Here is a 21498-nt window from a genome sequence, read left to right on the forward strand (position 1 = left end):
TGACAGGAGATCCTCCCGAAGAGGCAGTCTGATCGGGGGATCCACGCTCATACCGAGTAGCTCGGGATAACAAACTCTTCGAGCCCAGTCCGATGCCACAAGAATGACTTGGGCCCGGTTGCGTCTGATCTTCTTTAGCACTCTGGGTAGAAGTGGTATAGGCGGAAAGGCGTACAACAGACCGCAACTCCACTCTCAACAAAAAGCGTCGCCTAGCGAGTGCCGCCTTGGAAATTCCAACGCACAGAACTGCTGACATTGCACGTTTTCTTTGGTGGCGAATAGATCTAACCAAGGTTCTCCCCAGTGCTGAAAGAGACCTTGTGCCACCTCTGAGTGAAGACGCCATTCGTGATCCAACATGCACCTGCGGCTGAGTTAGTCTGCCCTGGTTGTTGAACCACCATGGAAATGCCTTGACGTTCCAGCCACGTCCAGAGACGTAGAGCCTCCTGACAAAGGGTCCATGACCCCACCCCGCCCTGCTTGTTGCAGTACCACATGGCAGTGTTGTTGTCCGTGAATTCCTGCACTACTCTCCCCTTGACAGAGGAAAAGAATGCTTTTAGTGCAAGTAGGATCGCCCTGAGCGCCAAATGGTTGATATGGAGCTTGGATTCCGCCGGAGACCAGAATCCTCTGATATCCGCCTCTCCCATGTGGCCACCCCATCCCAGAAGGGACGCGTCCGTCACTACTGTGTGCTCCGGTTGGGGAAGGGAGAGGGATCTGCTGCTGACCCAACGCTGGTTCGTTAGCCACCACTGCAAGTCCAGTGCAGTGCCTTCCGAGATCTGGACGTAGTTAGACAGGTTTCCCCGATGCTGAGTCCACTGGAACTTCAGGTCCCACTGCAGAGCCCGCATATGCCATCTAGCATGATAGATCAGCAGGATGCAGGAGGTCATAAGGCCCAGCGGCCTCAGGGTCTTCCTGACCGAAACCCAGGACCAGGGCCGAAAGATCGGAATCTTAGCCTGAATGTCCTAGGCTCGCTGTTCGGGAGGATAAACCCGAAACTGCGCCGTATCCAGAACCGCTCTGATGAAGAGGAGCTTCTGAGAGGGAATCAGGTGCGACTTCGGCACCTTGATGGAAAACCCCAGCAAATGCAGGAGGTCGGCCGTAGTCTGGAGGTGGGAGGCGACTGCCTGGGGCGAGCCTGCCTTCAACAGCCAGTCGTCGAGATAGGGGAAGACTGAATCCCCTGATCTTCGCAGATGAGCTGCGACCACCGCCATCACTTTCGGGAACACCCGAGGAGCGCTTGTAAGGCTTAAAGGGAGCACGGTGAACTGAAAGTGCTCGTGGCCCACCGTGAACCATAGGTAATGCTAGTGGGCTGGCAGGATGGGGATATGAAAATAAGCATCCTGCAAGTCCAACGCTACCAGCCAGTCTTGCAGGTCTAGGGCAGACAAGACCTGAGCAAGCGTGAGCATCTTGAACTTCTCCTTCCGGAAGAAGCAATTGACGTTCCGGAGTTCTAAGATAGGGCGCAGAGCTTTGTCCTTCTTTGGAACCAAGATGTAGTGGGAGTAACAACCACAACCTACTTCTGGCATCAGAACGCGCTCAATGGCCCCCTTGGCCAAGAGGGTCGCAACTTCCTGCTGGAGTAGTGCCTGGTGATCCCCTGACCTGTGGTGGTACTGAGGTGGCATGACTGGAGGTGTAGACTCGAACAGGAGGAAGTAGTCCCTTCAGACTATTTGCAGAACCCACCTGCCCGAAGTGATGGTGCGCCAGTAGGGAAGTGATGGTGCGCCAGTAGGGAAGGTGATGGCGAATCCTGCCGCCCACTGGCATCCGGTGGGTCTGAAACACTGGACTAGGAAGGTTTTGAGGCGGCAGCAGCAGGAGCGGTAGTGAAAGGAACACGATTGGGCACCTCGACCCTGACCTCGAAAGGAGCGAAAAGCAGGCCCGAGGGAGTGTGCGTGGTGGCGAGACCCAAGGACTGGGTCGTAGCCCGGGAGTCCTTAAAGCGTTCCAGGGTACTATCCGCCTGGTCACCAAAGAGGCGTGTGCCATCAAAGGGCATGTCCAACAAAGTGTTCTGAACATCCCCGGAGAAGCCAGTTCTGAGCCAAGCGTAACGGCGGAGCGCCACCATTGAGCAAAGTGCCCTGCCGAGTGAATCGGCCGTGTCAAGTTCACAACGGATTGTGAATTTAGCGGCATCTCTCCTCTCTGTAATGGCCTAGGAGAGCACCGCTCGAGCGTCCACAGGGCACTGAGGCAGCACCTGTGAAACCGTGTCCCACACAGAATGTGAATAGCGGCCCAACAGGCACGCAGTATTCACCGCCCACAACCCTGAACTGGCAGAATTGGAAAAAAAAATCCCAAACTGCTCCAGTTTCTTAGATTCCTTGTCTGGAGGGGCAGATGGGAATGCGCTCGGTGAACCAGAGGCCTGGACAACCAGGCTCTGAGGCGTCAGGTGTTGTGTGAGAAAGCTGGGGTCGCCCGGCGCCGGCACGCCACACCCTTATCCACAGGAGCCCCTGTGTTGGGTTTGTTCCAGGTGCTCAACAGGACGTCAGTAAGGGCGTCGTTGAAGGGCAGCAGCGGCTCCGCAGAGGAGGGCGCTGGCTGCAGTACTTCAGTCAGGAGATTGGTCTTGATAGGCACAGAAGGGAGCTCGAGGTGAAGAGCCTCAGCGGCCCTACACAACACTACAGAAAAAGTCCCAACCTTCTGTGTAGCCACTGAAGAGAGGGACAGTGTACCAGGATGTGGAGAGAAATCCAGGTCCACAGGACCTTCCGTCTCACCTTCCCATTCTGGCTCATCCTCGCATTGAGCTGCGTGAGGGTCTTCAGACCCCTCCCAGTACTCCCCTTCGTTCACCGGTTGTTGAAGAGGCCAGTAGGGACGAGGTGCCCGGGGGAATGGGATAAACCACCCAGAAACGGAACCGGGGGGTAATGGACCAACCCCGGTTCTGCGCCGTCTGGCGACGCATCCGGCGCTGCACCCGGAGCCAGCGGCGGCGCTGCACCCGGGGGCAGCGCTGGAGCCGGAGGCGCCGTAGGGTATTGTGCCTGCGTAGCCGGGGCCAAAAGTGGCGGCACGGGGCAGAACCACCCAAATGGTCCGCGGGGCCCGAAGGCTCTCCAGAGGGACCTGATGGGCCAAAAACAGCTCATGGCCGACACGAAAGCCTGTATTTCGTCCGGAGACACGTGCGGGCTTGGAAAGGGTGGGTAGGCCGCAGGCAACAACTGAGGCTCCATCGGAGCCATGGGGGAGTGACAGCCCACCCCCTCCACCGCGTCCCGCGACCGGTGAGGGGTAGACCAAGAGCGACATCGCTTCTTTGACTTCTTATGGCGCCGTGACTTACCTGTCCACGAGTCCGACGAGCGATGGTGACGGCTCCGCGACCGGGCCTTCTACCTCCCACGTGAGCGGGACCTCGATCGGCATGGAACCGATCGCCGGACCTCCAATAACTTTCGGGAATGCTCCCGCAAAGCTTTCGGCGCCATGGCCCGACAATCAGGGCACGCCTCGGGGTCATGGGCTTGCCCCATGCAGAAGAGAGACGTCGTGCGGGTCCGCTACCGACATGTTCCGACGGCAGGTCCTACAGGACTTAAACCCGGGCATCCCTACTGCACCAGGAGTCGAATACTCGACAAGATAAGAGAAACGAGCTCTCAGAAACCAAGTTAAAATATTAACTAGGGGTAACGCTCTCTCTCGGATCTGCGCTTGCTGGCGCGGAAAAATAAATAACTGACATCAGCGCATGTGGGTGCTTCTAAGTAGCTCTGACGACGTCATCTCGGCGGCTACGACGCCAGCGACGTACGTGGAGCCGCACGACTATGCCTACCGACGCGCAGGGGTACTGCTGACGAAAAATTTCCGGATCCAGTCTGAAGCCTGGGGGTATTCTAAGGTAAGGAATCTATCACTAACATGTCTCTTTCAGATAATACCACATACAGTTGCTGTAATTGGAGTAGAACTGTAGTATTCAGAGACTAACTCTGTTCAGACAGACTTGTGCAGCCAGCCCATGCTAAGATTATCCGATGTCCCTCTTTTATGGTAAAGGCCTATATTGCTAGCAACGCATGCAATATCTGATTTACTGTTATTTCAGTTAGTCCTACTAAGTAAACGGTATACTATTAGATCACTTTCATATGTGAACTGTTTATATGGTAATTAAAATGTCAATATAGATGGCTTTAAAAAAAAGCTGCTAGGCATGATGTCACGCGGGTACACGAGAGCCAGTTAAGAAACACCATTTCACATTCTTAAGCTGCCTTCCTTCCCTAAACACGATGACATTTGACATACATTAATGTGCGTGCATATGCAGGATAAATTCTTCAAACTCGGTTTTGTCTACATTAACACTTTGTAGGCACTATCAAAACACTTTAAACATTCTGTACAAGTTCATCATGCAAGAGGTTACTTGTTTTAGCCGCTCTGTGACAGAGCTATCACAGTGGGGGTGTGCGTGTGTGTGTTTTCAAGCCTTTGTTTAGCTGGCACGGAGCGGTCGATCCATGCCGGAATATCAGCTCCACTGATTCCAGTTTACATCGGCAGGTTGGGGGGGGGGGGAGGGGGGGTCTGTCCAGCTCTACACCAAGATGAGTAGCTCGAGGACACATACCCCACAGGTAACGGGCGCAAGATCACCCCACAAGTATTTGGCTGATTCACTCACCCTGGACATGATAAATTAGGATGCGCTAGGTAGGAGTACAATATATTACAGCACTTGCATGCCAGTAAGTATTCTCTGTAATAAGCAAAATGGTTGAGCATTTCATATTTTTAACCATTCTCGCAATGCTAATCACATTTTTGTTTTCTTCTATTGAATATATTCCGGCACAAGTATTTTACTCAAGAAATCGCAATCCTTCAATAAATATTGAAATTCTTTACTGTGTATTTCTTGTGTACCCCTTTGGGGCTGCATAAGTAACTATGCAACAGGGCTGTAGATGGGTAAATATGATTTCCTTTGGGAGTCAGGGTTGTCATGTTCTGAGGTTGCACAATCCATTTGTTACCCTGTCAGGTTAAGGGTACAGATGGTGCACTGTGAGCTAATAGGAGTTTGGCCAACATATCCAGAAGGAATGCAGGGAATCAGTCTCATACATTTCTGATGGTTATGTTGTCCAACAAACGCACAGTTTTACTTGAGAAAGTATAAGCCGTATGACACGGCCCCACCAACATTCTAGTTAGGGATCTTATTTAAAGAATTGCCTGAGTAGTTTTCTTTTGTACACCCAAAGACTCCTATTCACCTACAAACAGGAGACGTCATTGGTGTTGAGGAGAATCTGCTCCTCAGCGGAGTAGGTAAACCCTATGTATTGGCTGTAGGTTGTTCAAGCTTGAACCTCTCAAAGGATCTCCCCATAGAGATACCCTCTCAGACATTTGAATATGTGAATTCAGAGGACGCACTAGCAATAAACATGACAGCTAACTACAGACATGCCATTACACAAATGTAGTTACAACGTGGTCTGCCCCAGACAGGCTGAGACGTCACCTTACTGGTAGAGGCCCATGAAGCATTCACGATAGAGGTATCCTAATCATGGATTACATTCCCAGCAGCTAATAAAACTACAAACCTATTTCAAACATACACTGCAGATACAGTTCCTTACAACTACACAGCTTATGAAGTACTAGAAATACCACTAACTTACCAAGAACATCAAAATTGGTTTGAGAGCGCCTACCACATACAAGAAATAATGCTAGACTTGGTCCCCATAACAATGACAGAGCAACATGGCCAGTCTTAGCCAGTTAGACACCATATCTAGAAATAGACAATCTGACAGCTCCAGAGCTATGTATGCTATATACAGATCTGGGTAAAATATATAGATGTTTAACGCAATTAGTCATGCGAACAAGGACAATACATCCTGCAATGGCTGCTCAAGCTGCACAACCACAATTAGCTGCACCTGGAATTAATCCACAAACCATCAATGCAGTCATGGGTAAAATTCCAATTAGATGAGAGGAAATTCTGTTCTTAATTGCACAAAAAATAAACTAGCTTAAAGCAGTATTTCCTTATATGGGGCATCACCATATGTCTGCCAATGGGGATGGCATCCCCCAGTGGAAGACTGCACCACTTGGGGTAAAGTCTTTGCTGCAGCATATACCGGAACACACGGTGCACCCTTATTAGCTGTTTTGCCAGAGGTGCTTAAACAGATGCAAAATGAAAACGGTGCAGACAAAATGAACAAAGAAAAGACTAAATGACAGAGTTGATCTCCTCAATAGACCACCACAGAAACGTGCTATAATCTGCATAACTAATATTAAAACATCTGACAGGTATCAGAATACTGATACACGTTCATCTTGTTCCATTCAGGAGTCATCTGAAAAACAACTGGAGAGAGGTGGACGAGGAGAGCACAGATTAGTGGAGTACGTAATAAAAAAGGAAGATAAACAAACATTCCAAGCCTCAATTCAAAAAGTAGGTGGCTGATATTAAAGTAAAGCATGCCACGGATGTTGAAAACACTGCTTCTGAGTGGGGAGTGGGCTCTGACCATACTGGACAGCACATCAGAAGTCACAATAGTTCACAGGGAGTCTGATGAATTGTCTGGCAGCAGCAGCGTTGTGTGACCATGTCCAGGTGGAAACACCGGACACAAGAGTGAATGCCCTGCATCGATTATATGAAATACAACTCCAACTGGAGAGGGACATACAAAGAAACATTAATGCTCACTTTTGGGAGAACTTGTCATTCAGCTACGATATTCTCTTAGCCAGAAAGAATTGGCCACCATAATTTGTGATGGATTGGTAATTTTACCTGGCTTTTCTGACTTCGTCCTAGATGCATTTAAAAATTCATGTCCCAGGGAGTAGGCTTCAGCGCTAGCTCCTGTGTAATAATGCAGCCATATAGGGGTGGGATGACTGTTTCCCTTATAATGTTATACCAGTGAGGTCAACCCCATAACCTCAAAGACAATACCCTATTAAAAATTAGGCCAAAAAAACGTTAGAGAGATATTCACTCAACTTGAATACCAAGGTGTAATTGAAAGTTGCACCTCCCCTATGAATATTCCTTTGTTTTCAGTAATCAAACCTGACCATTTATATTGTCTAGTATTAGATTACAGACATCTAAACACAGCTACATGCACATTTGCTCTAAGGAACGTGCACAGTGTTGCACTACTGAATAACAGTGCGGAAAATCAAAACCACTTTGAACATTTCGAATAGATTTTTCTGCCAAAACATAGCGCCTGAAAGCAGGTACTTCACGGAATTTGGGTCTCAAAAGCAGTTCTGTTGATTACCCCAGGAGTATAAGAACAGCCCAGGGTTGTTTTCAGTCCATGTTACAGAATTTTTGCAAGAGTATGATGACCATGCATTGTCCTATGTTGATGAGATACTTGATGGATGATGACCTTCAGCTCATTTGGCCAGAGTAGATTGAATAGTGTTGGGATTTGCTCACATGGGCTATAAATTCAATCTCAAAAGATCAAAAATAGCATACCTAAAGATCCTATTTTTACAAGTTGCCAAGTGAAGGTAAAAGCCTAGAGACACATTTCCTCGAAACGTGTGTGCTTCTACAAATACCACACACCTTGAAGAAACTCCAGTCAATATTGGGTGCCCTGAATTTTGGCAGAATATACATTCCAGAGTGGGTACAACCATTCTAAGACTTGCTATGTCAGACTTTTTAAGCACACATTGGACAAATGAACACACAAATACTATGTTCAGCACAAGCAGAAGGGCTAGCTTCCAAACACTTATACGCGTAAACACCACCAACCTGGAGATTCATATAATTGCCAGTGCATCAGGGTAACAACTATGTTGCATTCAATGAAGGTAACACTGTATCAACTGCAAATAAATCTAATTTATACAAGCCTTGCATGCAGTCACTAGGTGATTGCACATCACAGTTGGCAGAACTAAAATCTCTAGTTCTGGCACTGGAGAATATGGATCCTAGGTTCCCCACACTTAGTGTGTGTGATTCGTATTAATGTGTTTAGTCTTATAAAGAGTACTTCCAAAAATCCTGGAGCCAAAATGGATTCAGAGATTCCAAAGGGCACACTATAAAGCACAAAATGCTTTGGGGACAGGTGCCAAAACTCAAAGGGTGCTTGCCATACACATATGTAATACACATACTGAGTCATCAATATGTGGGAATACACGTTGCAGGGAATCCATGGCTGACGACGAAGCAAAGACAACAGTGCAAACTGCTGCAGTCGCTGCAATTACTTGTTCAAGTACGAGGATAGATCGAGCCATTATGGTGGCTATCAATACTGTGCTTAACAGCACCCACCTGCCAAAAGGCTTTACCGCAAAATACTCCTACCAGATAAGTGGGCAAAACATTCCATTTGCTCAAATTCCTAGGGTGGGGGATCGAGTGAGAACTAACTCAGATCACAGGTTAGGTTTAATCCTAGCAGCACATGAGGATCTAGCATCTGCTCTCGCAGGGGTGGCAGCTATAATTTAATTATTGCAGCAACACTACTGGTGGCCGGGTGTATACAAACCGACTAAGTATTTTGTCCATAAATGTGAGATCTGCCAGCAGATGAAGGATTCCACCATATCACGACCACCACAGACATTCTCTACTGATCTCAGACAAGCCTCTGACTTGTGTTTACCTGGACCACTGCGGCCCTTTACGATCAGACAGGGCTTACAAGTACATCTTGGTAGCAGTAGATTCCAGATCTCGATTACTATGGGTTTGTCCACAGCGATCCGCTGACACCCGAACTGTTATAAAAGAGTGGCACATCTTTATCGGGACATACACAGTAGCCACATTCCATTCAGACCAGGGTCTGGCATTTGCCTCAAAGGCTTACAGAGACACCATGGGAAAATTGGGCGTGACTGTGTGGTACTCCTTCTGCAATCATCAAGAGGGAAATGCCGTAGTGGAGAGGAAGAGCCGGGACTTAAAGTAGTCTTAAACAGAGAGGGTATTGGGTTCAGGTTGCAGTTGAGTCCATCACCTATATGGGGTACAGAGAGCCCTAAACAATCTGCTTAAAAAATCCCTGGGTGGTCGAGCTACCTATGAAGTCCTGTTTAGAGTAATGATGTGGGTTCCAGACTTAGACAGTCCCGGTATAGTGATGGCAGAAACACCATTTGGCATCAATGAATGTTTGGATATTTTACAGGATCTGAACAACTTTCGAGTAGCTCAGTGCAACATCCAGGAGAACTGTTACACCACTGGAGAAGTGAAGGAAGCCCCAGCAACACCTGATTGGCAAACTAGTCTGGGAGAAGATTGTGAACAAGAAGGAATTCGGACCATCTTGCAGAGCGCCTGTACCTATTCTAGCCTTTGAAGATACAGGAGCTGTACTTCTACCGCGCCTTGCTGGAAACTTGTATCAACAGATCTTGTCAACCCAAACTATGTGACTGGTTCGACACAGTAGGCAAAGAGGGCTCCTAGGGAGTTACCTGCCTCCTTTCACTACCCTACAGGAAGTCTCTATGGAAGCTTTGATCAACTATGAAGCCTCCTCTCCCCTCCAGGGGACAGCTAACAACTACTTTCTGTTACATCAACAAACTACTTACAATCATAATACACAAACATAGATTTCTATTCGGCAAACAGACAAAGATGGCATCTACAGAAACTAATCACCATTTGGGACTACTCCCAGTTCTACACAGCCTCACGAGTTGTCAAATCTAAATCAAACAGCTAATGGCTACTTCATTAACAATGATGATTTCAGTTCAGACTCATATGACCCAAAACCGCCTGAGGTAGACTGCGTGAATTATACATTTGGCTGAAAAAGACATACTTTATCTCTTTTCAGGTACATATTTGAATTACAATTTTGTTACTTTTCCTCTTCATTTGGATTTGTTTTGTGCCAGTCTTTCTTGATCCTAATCAGAAACTAGCTTCCAGAACACACTGCTCCTGAACTGGTGAGCTTGCTTTTAACACCCCATTCGTCATTACCCAAAGTGAAAAGAGACCTTTCCCAGGTAAAGATTTCTGCTGTTTCATTTCCTCATGAAATTGTTTGGGGCAAGGCATCGTATCCTATATTTGGACCAATTGAATTAATTCAAATTCCTTAGGTGTTTAAAATTTCTCTGCATGGCTTTATCACTCATAGTACTATCTCTGATGGGGACATTGATATAGTGTGTGGTCTTTCTTAGTTGTGATCCTATGCAGGAAGGGTTTTGGTGCCATTCCTGAGACACCAGAGAGATGTTCTTATCTGATCTGCAGAAGCAGTGCTTAGCCGAGATGGATGAAGGATTTAAGCGAAAATCTCAGGCTTCAAGTTGTGTTGGCTGTCTGGCTAGGACTTGATGCAGACATTTCTCTTGAAAGAGGGGACTTAACCATGCGCTTGTGCTTAAAATTGAAAATGACTGCGCAACCTAAAAAAATGTGGGGACAAATTGTGTACCGGTCATACAAATTGATACTTAGCTAAACCAACGCATGTTAGTTGTATTACAAAAACGCAAGCCAGATAAAAATACATATGCTTGTTGGAAATGTGTATGTATGAAATAAAGCTTTTCAGAGACCAAAATGCCAAAAAAAATACATTTTGCCGAAACATGCAAATGAGATGGCTCAATTGAGATTATCACAGACCCTGAAGAATATAATGCAGAAGAAACGTGGCAATAACGCATGCCAAAAACGAACATCGACCAATTTGGCTGCTGCACACATCAGAAAGAGTAAAGAAATTTGGAAAATACATTCGTGGGCGTTGGAAGGAAAGCAACAGTAAGCAAGAAATATCAAATTGCCAAGAAAGGCAATCTGCATCCTCAGAAAGGTCATTTACTAGCTCTTCCATTCAGAGGCGTAACGCATACCCCTGCTATGCAGGGAGGACCCCATTAAGCCTATGGATAGTGATGAAATGTGGGATTCTACACCACTGATTCTATTATCCTATAAAACTGACTTCATTGCACATTACTCAAATGCTTCTTACTCAATCATGCACTACTTCAACTGCCACTACTCCCTTACGAAGTAATAAAAAGGGTTGATGATCAACTTTCAGTACTAGACTAATGAAATTGACAAATGCTCAGTTTGTCTAAGCTCATGTCAGTGTAGATCCACTCAGAAGTGAGCAGAACTGCCTGCGAAGTAAGGAAGGCACATCAGTTCTAGGAAACTAAGTCTCTAGGAACTCTGGCGTGTATACAGTGGGGAAAGTAGGCAAAACAAACTTGAATAGATTCTGACTGAAGCCCATTTACAAATTATGAACCCGTCTTGAAAAATAACCAGCATGAAATTGTTTTTATGTGCTGCCGGTAGAAGCAAGGATTAACGTTAAAGTCCCATCAGAATCAAAAAACCTCCTTAGGAAAGGTCAGCAACATTTACAAACATTGGCATCAATTGTTCACCAACTAGGAATCCCTAGTCAACTACACCTTACCTAATCTCTTAAAGATTCTTCAAACAGGTTTCAATGAGCCAGATATGCGAGTTCAAGGTCCCAGGCTTTGAAATTACCTCAGTCCACACAAGAGAGTTGAATCAAACCACATGGTTTAAAAAAACAGCACTTTTCAAACTTGTCTAAGGAGTCTAAAGAGTAATGGATGAAAACAGACTAGTATCTACTGCACCAATAAGGCTAACTACTCTTTTCATCAACCAAAGTTGACCTTTCATCTGCAAGTCTTTTCAGCTTTCTAAAAAGACCAAATTAAGAAAAACAGCACTTTAAAAACAAAAATAAATACCCTGCTAGGAGATTGCAAGTAGCCTGCAGCAGCTTACACTCTAAACAAGTCCTATTTCAGTTTATTCAAAAGAGAATGAAGTAGAAGCATACAAATGGAAAAGAGAACCGGAAACAAAAAGGCCCACTAAGAAATACTCCGAAATGTAAATATTTCTAAACAGGGGAACAAGAGCACATACCAAAATCAGTAATTAAGGGCTGAATTGATGTCAGTTTCTTTACTGTAGAAATGTTTGGTCAGTAACTACTGTTGAGCATCCTAACTCACTTATTTGTTTTCTCCTGTATGGAAAAGGAATTCCATGCTTAGCCGCACATCAAACTATTATTTTCACAAGTTACATAAAAACAAACGAAAAGTCATTGCAATTTCCATGTTTAAGCGGGTTTTTCATGAATCTGATCATTCCTGGCTACAGCAGTTAAGTTAAAGTTTGTATCTTTCAGATTTTATTTAAACCCATGATATTTTTACTGAGAATCAAAGGTCTCATTCTTAACATGATTCAAATGTTCATATTCACTATAGAATTAAGCAACTGATGCCAATTCGTTTCACATGAAAATCGTTGATTCACCAGTTTAGTATGTGTTTGTACTTATAGCACAAATTACATAAACACAATGTTATTCCACATATCATCCTTTCAGCATAGTGATGAACATATTGCTTTAAAGGATTGCCACTTAAAGCTTTTTTTGATCCCTGTGCTTACTATGTGCCAGAAAGAATATAAATTCTATTTTGTTGCAATACATTATAATAACAGATGTATCAGTAAAGATAGCTGTCACTGAGATGTAATACCAAGGTTACACTGGTCATCCATCTAACAGTAAGATGTACCTCTCATTGGTGGGCGCACATGGTAGGTGGAGTCATTAATGGATAATTTGAAGTCATCTAGTAGGAGGATGTCGATACCCGTTGAGGAGGCTATCCGTGTTCCGTCTGAAAAATTGAATAATAATAATAATGAGGGGATGATTTCAAGTGAATTTGCGCACAATGAACTTTACAAAAACACAGATCAAGCATTAGTAAAGTGCTATGTAGTACCATGTTAGAGCTGTAAAGTACCTGAAAGAATCATATGACTGTTCGAATATCAATATTATTACATTTTCAGTAGCATATACAAGACATTAACATGTCTTACAACATTTCAACACACCTTCAATCTCATATCCACATTTTACCTTCCACAAAGCCATTCATCATACTATCCTTCAGATTATACTGTTATTCCAGTCACATCTCCCTGTCCCAACCTGTTGTCTCATTATCTATTTTGACCCTGATCTCAATTATGTGCAATTTTTGGAAGATACAGTGCCACCTATACAGGTTTTTAAACTGGTCCTTCTTAGCAATGCATAACTTCACCAAAACTATTTCTAATTCTTTGACCCACACTTTGACAAACACCTCGAGTATTCAGACCGTAAAGTGAGCATTTTTTGTGTGTGAGTTCTAAATTCTTTTCATCATCCTTTTCTAGGGGCAGCTTTATGAAGAAGTTGACTTTCTTAGCAGCCCTTTCCTTTAAAAGAAGTTTTAGAAACAACTTGTGATCTGGAGATATCGTAATTGATTGTTTTTATGGACATGGAAATATTTATTCGCTTGCTCGCAAGTCTTCACAATCCCTCCTGTGAACACATCCTTTATTGTGAGGCACCTCACCCCATACCCCTTCAATTTCTCTCAATTCCTGGTAAAAAGTCTGGATTATCCCAATAGTAATGTGAAGGGTACAAACAATGATAACCCAAGCCATGCACTCATCTGATCAAACACCATAAGAGTTGATCTAACCACTAGGGAGCTGTATAATCTAACCTCCTGATCCCGCCTCTAGATCCAAGGAACTTCCTTTAACACACATCCAGCTAGCATATGATCTACACTCATGTGGTTATTTAGGGGTTTCTGTGGTTTGTTACTTATTAGTAGTGAGTGTTGGAAATTAGAAGTCCTGGTGCCCCAGCTTCTTGATTTCTAGTTGCGCTCTTTGCTGGGTCTCTGCAGACATTCCACAATGCTCTTGCATTTTTCAGATCCTGAAGTTGAAAGAAGTTGCGGACAATAATGACATGGCTTTTGTGGATGTGTGTTGGCCATCAAATCTTGTGGTTCCTCCCTTGAACAATGTTTGCAAAGGGAGTAATTGTGATTTAAAGCAGGCTAGAGATTTCATCTGCCAACAGACATTTGTCATGAGTCAAAAAGGAGGTTCAGTGTTTTATTCTCTTTGTGATCTCCTTTTACAGCTCCCTTAAACAAGAACTCCCCCTTCTTACGTGAGGCTGTTTTTTTCCCCAAAACTTAAGGGGTGTGTTCAATTTCTCCACCAATCTATGTGCAGAAATGTTCTCCCTCCACTATACAGATCATGGGTGAGGATATTAGGTGTGAGGGAGAAGGTGTGTCAACAAGGCTACAGCTGTGAAGTGCATGGAGGAGTGTGTGCAGAGCATGGGTGAGGAACAGAAGACACGTTTTTGGACCAAAATAATGCAGGTTTCTGAATGTTGCGGTCTCCTAAAACATTGCTGGAAAACCAAAAACACCTTGACTCCTAATGCTGCTTTAGCTTGGACCATTGAATCCATTCACTTACATGGTTTTCCCTAGTCACTTTAGGAAATTGGAGGACCTGAATAGATACATTTCATCAAAACTACCTCTTCTGTTCGAGACACAGGTACTCAAACAAATATACAACCAGGATATAGCAAGGGTCAAATAAACAAGTGAAAAACATTTGTATGAACGAGTAAAGCAATGTGCCAGAAAGGCATTATTCCCATTTACAAAAAGCATTGTATGACATTTCTGTTATACATTTGAGTGCTTAGAGACAATTTTGTTTTGGGATCTGCTGGTGAGAGTTAGCCTTTGACGGTTCCATCCACCCACAATAACCGAATTGCCAACTGAATTACCAAATTATACAAGCAGAAGATGCTTGAGAAAAGAGAAGTTTCAAACGTAGGTAGACATTTCAAATATCAGAAAACAAGGTTAGTCAATCAAAAGTTTATATATTTACTTGATTGAATGTTCACTACCATTAAGTAGAATGCTCAAAAGCAGTAAAAACAAGAAGGTTAAAGAGAAAAGGTCGTAATAGCTAGCCACAATTCAGGTCCAATACACAAGATTGCTCTTAAATGGCCTTTGGTCAGGAGTCATGATAGGGTACCATCAAAACTGGAGCAAATTCTCAGTGAAAACAGTTTACTTCTTGAAACTTTGGTGAGATAGCAAAATCTATTGAAATGCCCTTCGGAGAAGTGCAAAATTAGCTCCACAAGTTATAAATATATGAACAAGGTCAAATTAGACGGCTCAATCTATTGGACAAAATGGGGTATCACTGGTAGATTCCTGTGCAAAAAAATAAAAACCACAAACTCTGACCTCAAGTTCTAAACAATGCTTTCATAAGGCACTCAAGTTCAAATGTGAGCATTTATATTGTTGAGCACCAGGACCATGATGCTATGTAGATTTATTATACGTTCAAAGGGCAGCAGTCTGTGCCTTATCCCCTTTATTAAAAGAAAGCCTTCACTGTTGCATTAGGTTTCTGAATAACCTTTATTTTGGTAACTAACCGTGAGTATCACAACTGTTTGTAAGTGCTTTTTGGTAGCTAGATCGACGAAAAATATCTAACCATCAACACCTCAGGCACTCATTTTATTAAAACAATAAAGCCAAAAAATCTCCACGAATAAGTACATGTCTCCAAGAACAAGAAAAACATTATTAAAACAAAAAAGTAATGTACAACACAAGTATATACAGATGACATACAAGTGGCAAAAACGTGTAGAAAGTAGGTTGAAGAAGCTTCACAGAAAATTTAGGAAATTACAGGAAGGACAAGGTGCTTAGAAAAACTAAACCGGCTTAAACATGAACTACTGCAAAAAGTGGAAACCTATAACGTTTACTTTATGTAGCAAAAACTAGCAGCATAACATTAATAATCACGTACAAAGGAAACACACCCTCATTGCTTCAACATTTCTACTGACCGCAGGTAACATCTGACTAGACATATGAGTGTTAAGAGAAACTACGCAGTATCTCAGCAGACGTGTTTGCATAGTTATCGTAGGAAGACGTTTCTTTAAGATGATTGGAAAAATGCCTTTTCAAAAAGTAGCAGAATAACAAAACGCTAAACCCAACTTCGATATCCTGATATAGGTAGTGAAATATGCTATAGGAAGCAAATAGGATTTAAAACTGGACTTTGAAGAGAATAAAAGGTAATGGGCACGAGTCACTGACGAAGCAGCAGAGGCATCAGCAAGAACTATTTTAATTACAAATATTTCCTTTGGAATGTGGATTTTTTTTCTTTCTTTTTTCTTTTTTTTTTTTAATCAGAGCTCACCTGTGGTAATAAATTAGCTCGAGGTCTTTTTGTTCTGAAGAGAATATAGGAATATATGGTACATCATAGTTGTACACTAAAAACATTTTGAAACGAAGCAAAGAAAAGTGTTGTTTGTGTTAGTAATAAGCTAACAACGATTGTGGAAATGTCAGAGATTTGAGACTAGCCACCCACCTATGGATAATTTTTTCAATGGGATTCTCAAACTACAACACCTTTACACAATAGGCTCTAGAAATCTTTTCTTGATCTGGAAGCAAATGTAAATATTTTGGACAGACATAAAACCCTTGTTTCATATCTACCTGTTCATTAATACGGTTAGAGAATTCTAAGACGTTAGGAGGTCCACATGTATCGCAAGACTCCTAAAACTGCGGAGCAAATATTGGTCAAAGTATGTCAATTACGTTATTCTGTCTTTAAACCAGATTTTCAGATGTTAGACTTTATGAAGCACTCCCTTTAGGCAAACTGTAATCTGATTACAAACAAGCTGGTACGATTTTTTTCATTTGTATTGAAAGCGTAAGCCCCAAAAAGAAAAACTACTCTGCCTAGACGTGGCAACCAAAGGCTGACAATAAAAATGCTCAATTTAACTTTAAAATTACCCTTTGCATGTAACGGAGGTGAACATATTGGTACAAACAAAAATTATTATAGGCTTTGAAGTACTATAAGTGATTACACAGCTTAAACACAAAAGGACAACTAAAACAAAAGAAAGAATGGAAAAAAGTAATTAGCAATTTAAGAATTGACTGACAAGCTCTGTCACGGAAATGCACTTTTTTTTTAAATGATTTTTTTTTTTTTTTTTAAGAGTTAATGTGCACATGTGAACAGGAAATACACCGCAATGCATACAGTTCTTACAGTGCAAGAGAGCCAATGGTTGAATTGATCTGAACCATTGCCACATGCTCCATATTATGGTGGGCAGAAGCAAAGTGCGAGTGAAAGATAAACAGACAAATAGAAGCAGAGGGCTGACCTAAAGCTCAGGTACATATGAACGTATACAAATATATCCATTTTCGTTTATTAATTTTGAGTTTGTGAGGCTGCAATATTGCTAAAGCAATCTATAGGCTAGACTAAAAAATACATAATTTAAAAAGGAAGAGAGACATGACTATAATAGGTAGAAATTAAAACAGCTAAATATTAAATAGCTCTAGATTATAATAAAAGAAAATTCAAGGCAGTGGATGGGAAACAAATTATTATGAACCTCTAGAAAGTCAGGATAGAATTTAATTACCTCTTTTCATCTTTGTTGTCGGAGGAGAGCACCGATTACATATAATCTTCTTTTCATGAACCCTGGAAGAAGCAATTCAGTCTGAAATACTAGGCCAAGTTTTATTGGAAGATTAACAAAGAACTTCAGTGGAGTATAAGCCTTTCGTGGCTTCATTGTGAGGTGGTCTCCCTCCCTTGGCAAAATGACTATAGGATCCACAGCAGAGCATAGAAATATCGGTGACACAGCAGGCTATTCGGGTGTGGGAAGGTTGTGTTGAGAACAGGCCCCTTGCTTGCTGTCATATGGGCTCCAAATTCACCTGATCAATGAAGCCAAGCAATGATTAAATCCGGCCTCTTCGACAAGTAGTTTGCGGTCCAAGTAGTTCTCCATCTACCTCTAAGCAACAACTACCTGTAAGTAGCTCTCCTATGTCAAGCCCAGCCTACAGAATATATGTATACCAACATTGATAATGTATATTCAAGAAGAAAATTTGTATTTTCAGAACTCATAAGCTGATGGTTATAGCAAAATGATTGAATTCCCAAAATATTTTAAAGCTTACTAATACTAACTTGGTGTCTGATGCATTCAAGCTGTAGATATTATGCCTTACATATGTAAAGCCTGTCCAATACGACAAAGCCTTCTTAATGTTACTGCTGGCTACTCTACCTGATGCATGGAGATGATCATGGCTAATAATCCTGAATGGTGTGGCTGCTAATGTAACTTAGTTTCATGTGATCCTAATTACAATATTAATACTATTGGTAGCACCGGATGATTTTCATTGATCTTAAGTGGCTCTTATTACTGAAACGGTTGGGGACCCCCCAGGCACAAATACACCTCATCTCATACGTGAATTTATTTATGTGCTGTTTGTGTAGTGGGGACCTAGCTTATAGGTTGTGGTGTGCTGTACAGGATCAAAAGCAGAGATACAGTCAATGAGTGATTTGAGAGGAAGCTAAAGTCTGACAGTGGAGGTGGACTGTTAAGTCATTGTGACAGTGCTCTTTAATTAGGTAACTGTAGTTTTTTTTTGTTTAAAGATTGGATGGTTGAAAGACAGGTGGTTGCCATTATCAAAAATAATCAGTGGATCTCCGCCTTGCGGTCTTAATTGCTTGGATTGCCGCTTGCGGTCACCGAAAGGTTAAGAACTTGGGATTACATTGGATAAGGAGTTCTGCATTATCCATCAGAATAATACAGTAGTACCCACAGGTTTTGTTAATAAACGTTTTTTCATTGCAAAGAACTCGACTGCAGTGCTAAGCAAACACAAGGCGATGATGGACTGAGTGCTGAAACGTTTCAAACAGTCACCCCCAGTCACAGATCTGGGTTGAATCCATCATCATTCTTTAGCTCACTTTGACACCCCAGTTCAGAGACAGCTATATGCAAATCAGTCTTGACCCTGTGCCTCATGGGAACAGTCCAGCTCGAACTGCCAAGCCATGTCTGGACCAGAAACAAGCATCCTGGGACCTTTTTCGGGCTAACAGCCCTCTTCAGCCAGGCTAGCTTGAATCCAGTGGCAAAGTGAGTATGACATTGTTCTGCATTCTGTCCATCAATTGTTCTTTTTTCAACAGCAGTGCTGGCGGATTCACGGCTGAACTATGCAAATGCTTGCTGTTGAAATCTCCCTAACAAGAGCTTTAAGCAAGCATTAGTTTATGGAGAACTTTGCAGTAAAGGCTTTATTAAATCTTGCAAAATCTGATTTTGTCTCCGACACCCACGGATGCCTTCATTGACTTTCGGTCAACAGACCTATCAAGTTCAAGGATGTGTGCTACTGCTACAAGACCTTTCACATGAACTCTTAGCTCCGTCAGACTACTCCCAAAATAATGTAATATGTCTCTGAGATCAGAGCATTGATTCTTTTCATCAGTGCCACTTATTTCAAAAGCAAGAATAGAAGGTGCAGAATTCTCTGTTTTAGATCCACTGTTGTGGAATGCTCTGCTGAACTTGCTTAATTCAAAGCACAATCTGGATGGTTTTTAGGAAACATCTTAAAATCCATCTCTTCTGTTGAGAAGACTGACTGGGTTATAGGACTTGTGGAATTCTTCAGTGCCATGAAGCTTCAAGATTTATGTTTATGCTATATAAATATCTATTAAATCACTTTTCAGCTCTTTCCTAAAATGGATAAGTGTTGAGACAGTCCTGATGTTCCAGTGCTGTCTCTCCATGTCGTGACCCAAGAACTCCGGCTCCACTTTCCGTTTGGGGGCTGTAGCAGGAATTATATGGCAGACCACCTTCTGTATTGACGAAGACAAGACACAATAAAATGCAATACTACTGTTATAACGGGAGCAGGAGATCTGCAGATACGGATTTGAAATATTTAACAAATTAGTAGGAGCGCCGAGCAAACACTAGCTGCCTCCAAGCTTCAACTGCCTGCATTTTGAGCTCTGAGACCGTCACAGCCAACTCCACCTGGCAAAGGGCAACAGCCACACTATGAGACATCAGAAAGAGTTTCATGCCCCAGGTTGTTTCTGACTAGATTAGTGTCCTGGGACATTTCATACCAGAATTTCCCTCCACAAATCTGGTCACTCGCCTGAACATTCAAATCTTGACCAAACAAGATCAGATGCATTACACACATTTCTTACGCCGCTACTAGACTTCTGCAAATACAAATTACTGTAACTCACTTACATGACTAGCACTCCATGTCTTGGTTTAAACAATCTAGCTTTTGTTCCACCATCTAACATCTTTGATCCTGACCGAACCTTTGCTGATGTGTTTTATGTGCTGGTTGAAAAAAACGTAGACTCACATTTTGAATCATGGTTAGGCCTATGCATACCGACCCATTCAACTAACGAAACAAGTTTTCTCTTTAGTATGACGTTCAGCATTGTATCACTTACTACTTTAATTTTGTGAGGTAATCACCCTCTCCTTCACCTTGGACAAATCCACATAGACTGAGTTAAGTGCAGAATGTCCAATGTAATCTGGTACTAGTTTTGCCACAGGTTTCTTCAGTCTTAATAACCGGAAAGGGCTTATTCCAGTTGTAAAATGAGGTATGAGTGATATCTCCAAAATCTCTTTTCAATATTCAAACTAGAAATCAACCAAGTTCAATGGTCTCTTTGACCACTATTAACACATTCAACAACACCATTACTTGTGAAGAATATGCAGCTATTATGATATTCTCAATACCTGTACTGTTCATATATTCCTTCATCTCTTGAGCGGTGAACTGAATATCACTGTTTGCGAAAATTTGTCTTGGGTAAACTTTGTTCGTGCACACATGCTCCAAAAATGTAATCACACTACCCATGTTGGGATTACAAATGGAATCATAGTGACTCCACTTTGAATGGTAATCGACGAACACTATGATGGGGCACATTCCATTCGTCAACTCAGTTATGGGTTCAATAAAATAAATTTCCACTTTTTCCCATGCCTCTTTCAGGGTCGTCCACAGGAATCAAAGATATGCTAAATGTTGTCAAGTTTTTGTTAGAGTGAAGACACGACTAACAAACTAAAATGCAATTCCATATCAGTTTCCAAATCTGTCCACCAATAATGTTGTTTTAGCCTTCTATTTGTAGCCCATCATGTCTTTCATAGGACAACTGCACATTAATAGGAACAACCACCTGCTAACTTTTTGTAATAAATCATTCAATACTTAACACAGCCTAGACTTCGGAAAAGGTCTGTAATTCACCATGATAACACCTTTCCGTTGGCCAACCTCGCACAATACATTTTACTTCTTGTAAAACCAGGTCATCAAACTCTTTGGACGGTTCCTCCCGACTGTTTGCTTTACCATGTTCTTCAAACAAATTTTTCAAATCCACAGCACATTCCACTTTGGAAACCTATTTTCCTCATATCAGTGTCATTTATAGTAAACCTGGACAGAAAGTGAGCTCTCAGATTTTCATTCGCTGCAACACTCTAG

General features: G+C 42.7%; 1 protein-coding gene across 2 annotated transcripts in view; it reads right to left on the minus strand.

Annotated features, from left to right (window-relative positions):
• Window positions 1-21498, minus strand: part of MCU (mitochondrial calcium uniporter) — a 695883-nt gene that overhangs the window by 154432 nt on the left and 519953 nt on the right. For both annotated transcript variants that reach the window (XM_085603822.1, XM_085603823.1), the window contains one exon: window positions 12691-12795. In XM_085603822.1, coding sequence (XP_085459948.1) covers window positions 12691-12795 — 105 coding nt within the window. The remainder of the gene's footprint in view (window positions 1-12690; window positions 12796-21498) is intronic.

The sequence above is a fragment of the Triturus cristatus genome, chromosome 1_2, assembly GCF_964204655.1.
Source record: "Triturus cristatus chromosome 1_2, aTriCri1.1, whole genome shotgun sequence".
NCBI classification, from domain to species: domain Eukaryota; kingdom Metazoa; phylum Chordata; class Amphibia; order Caudata; family Salamandridae; genus Triturus; species Triturus cristatus.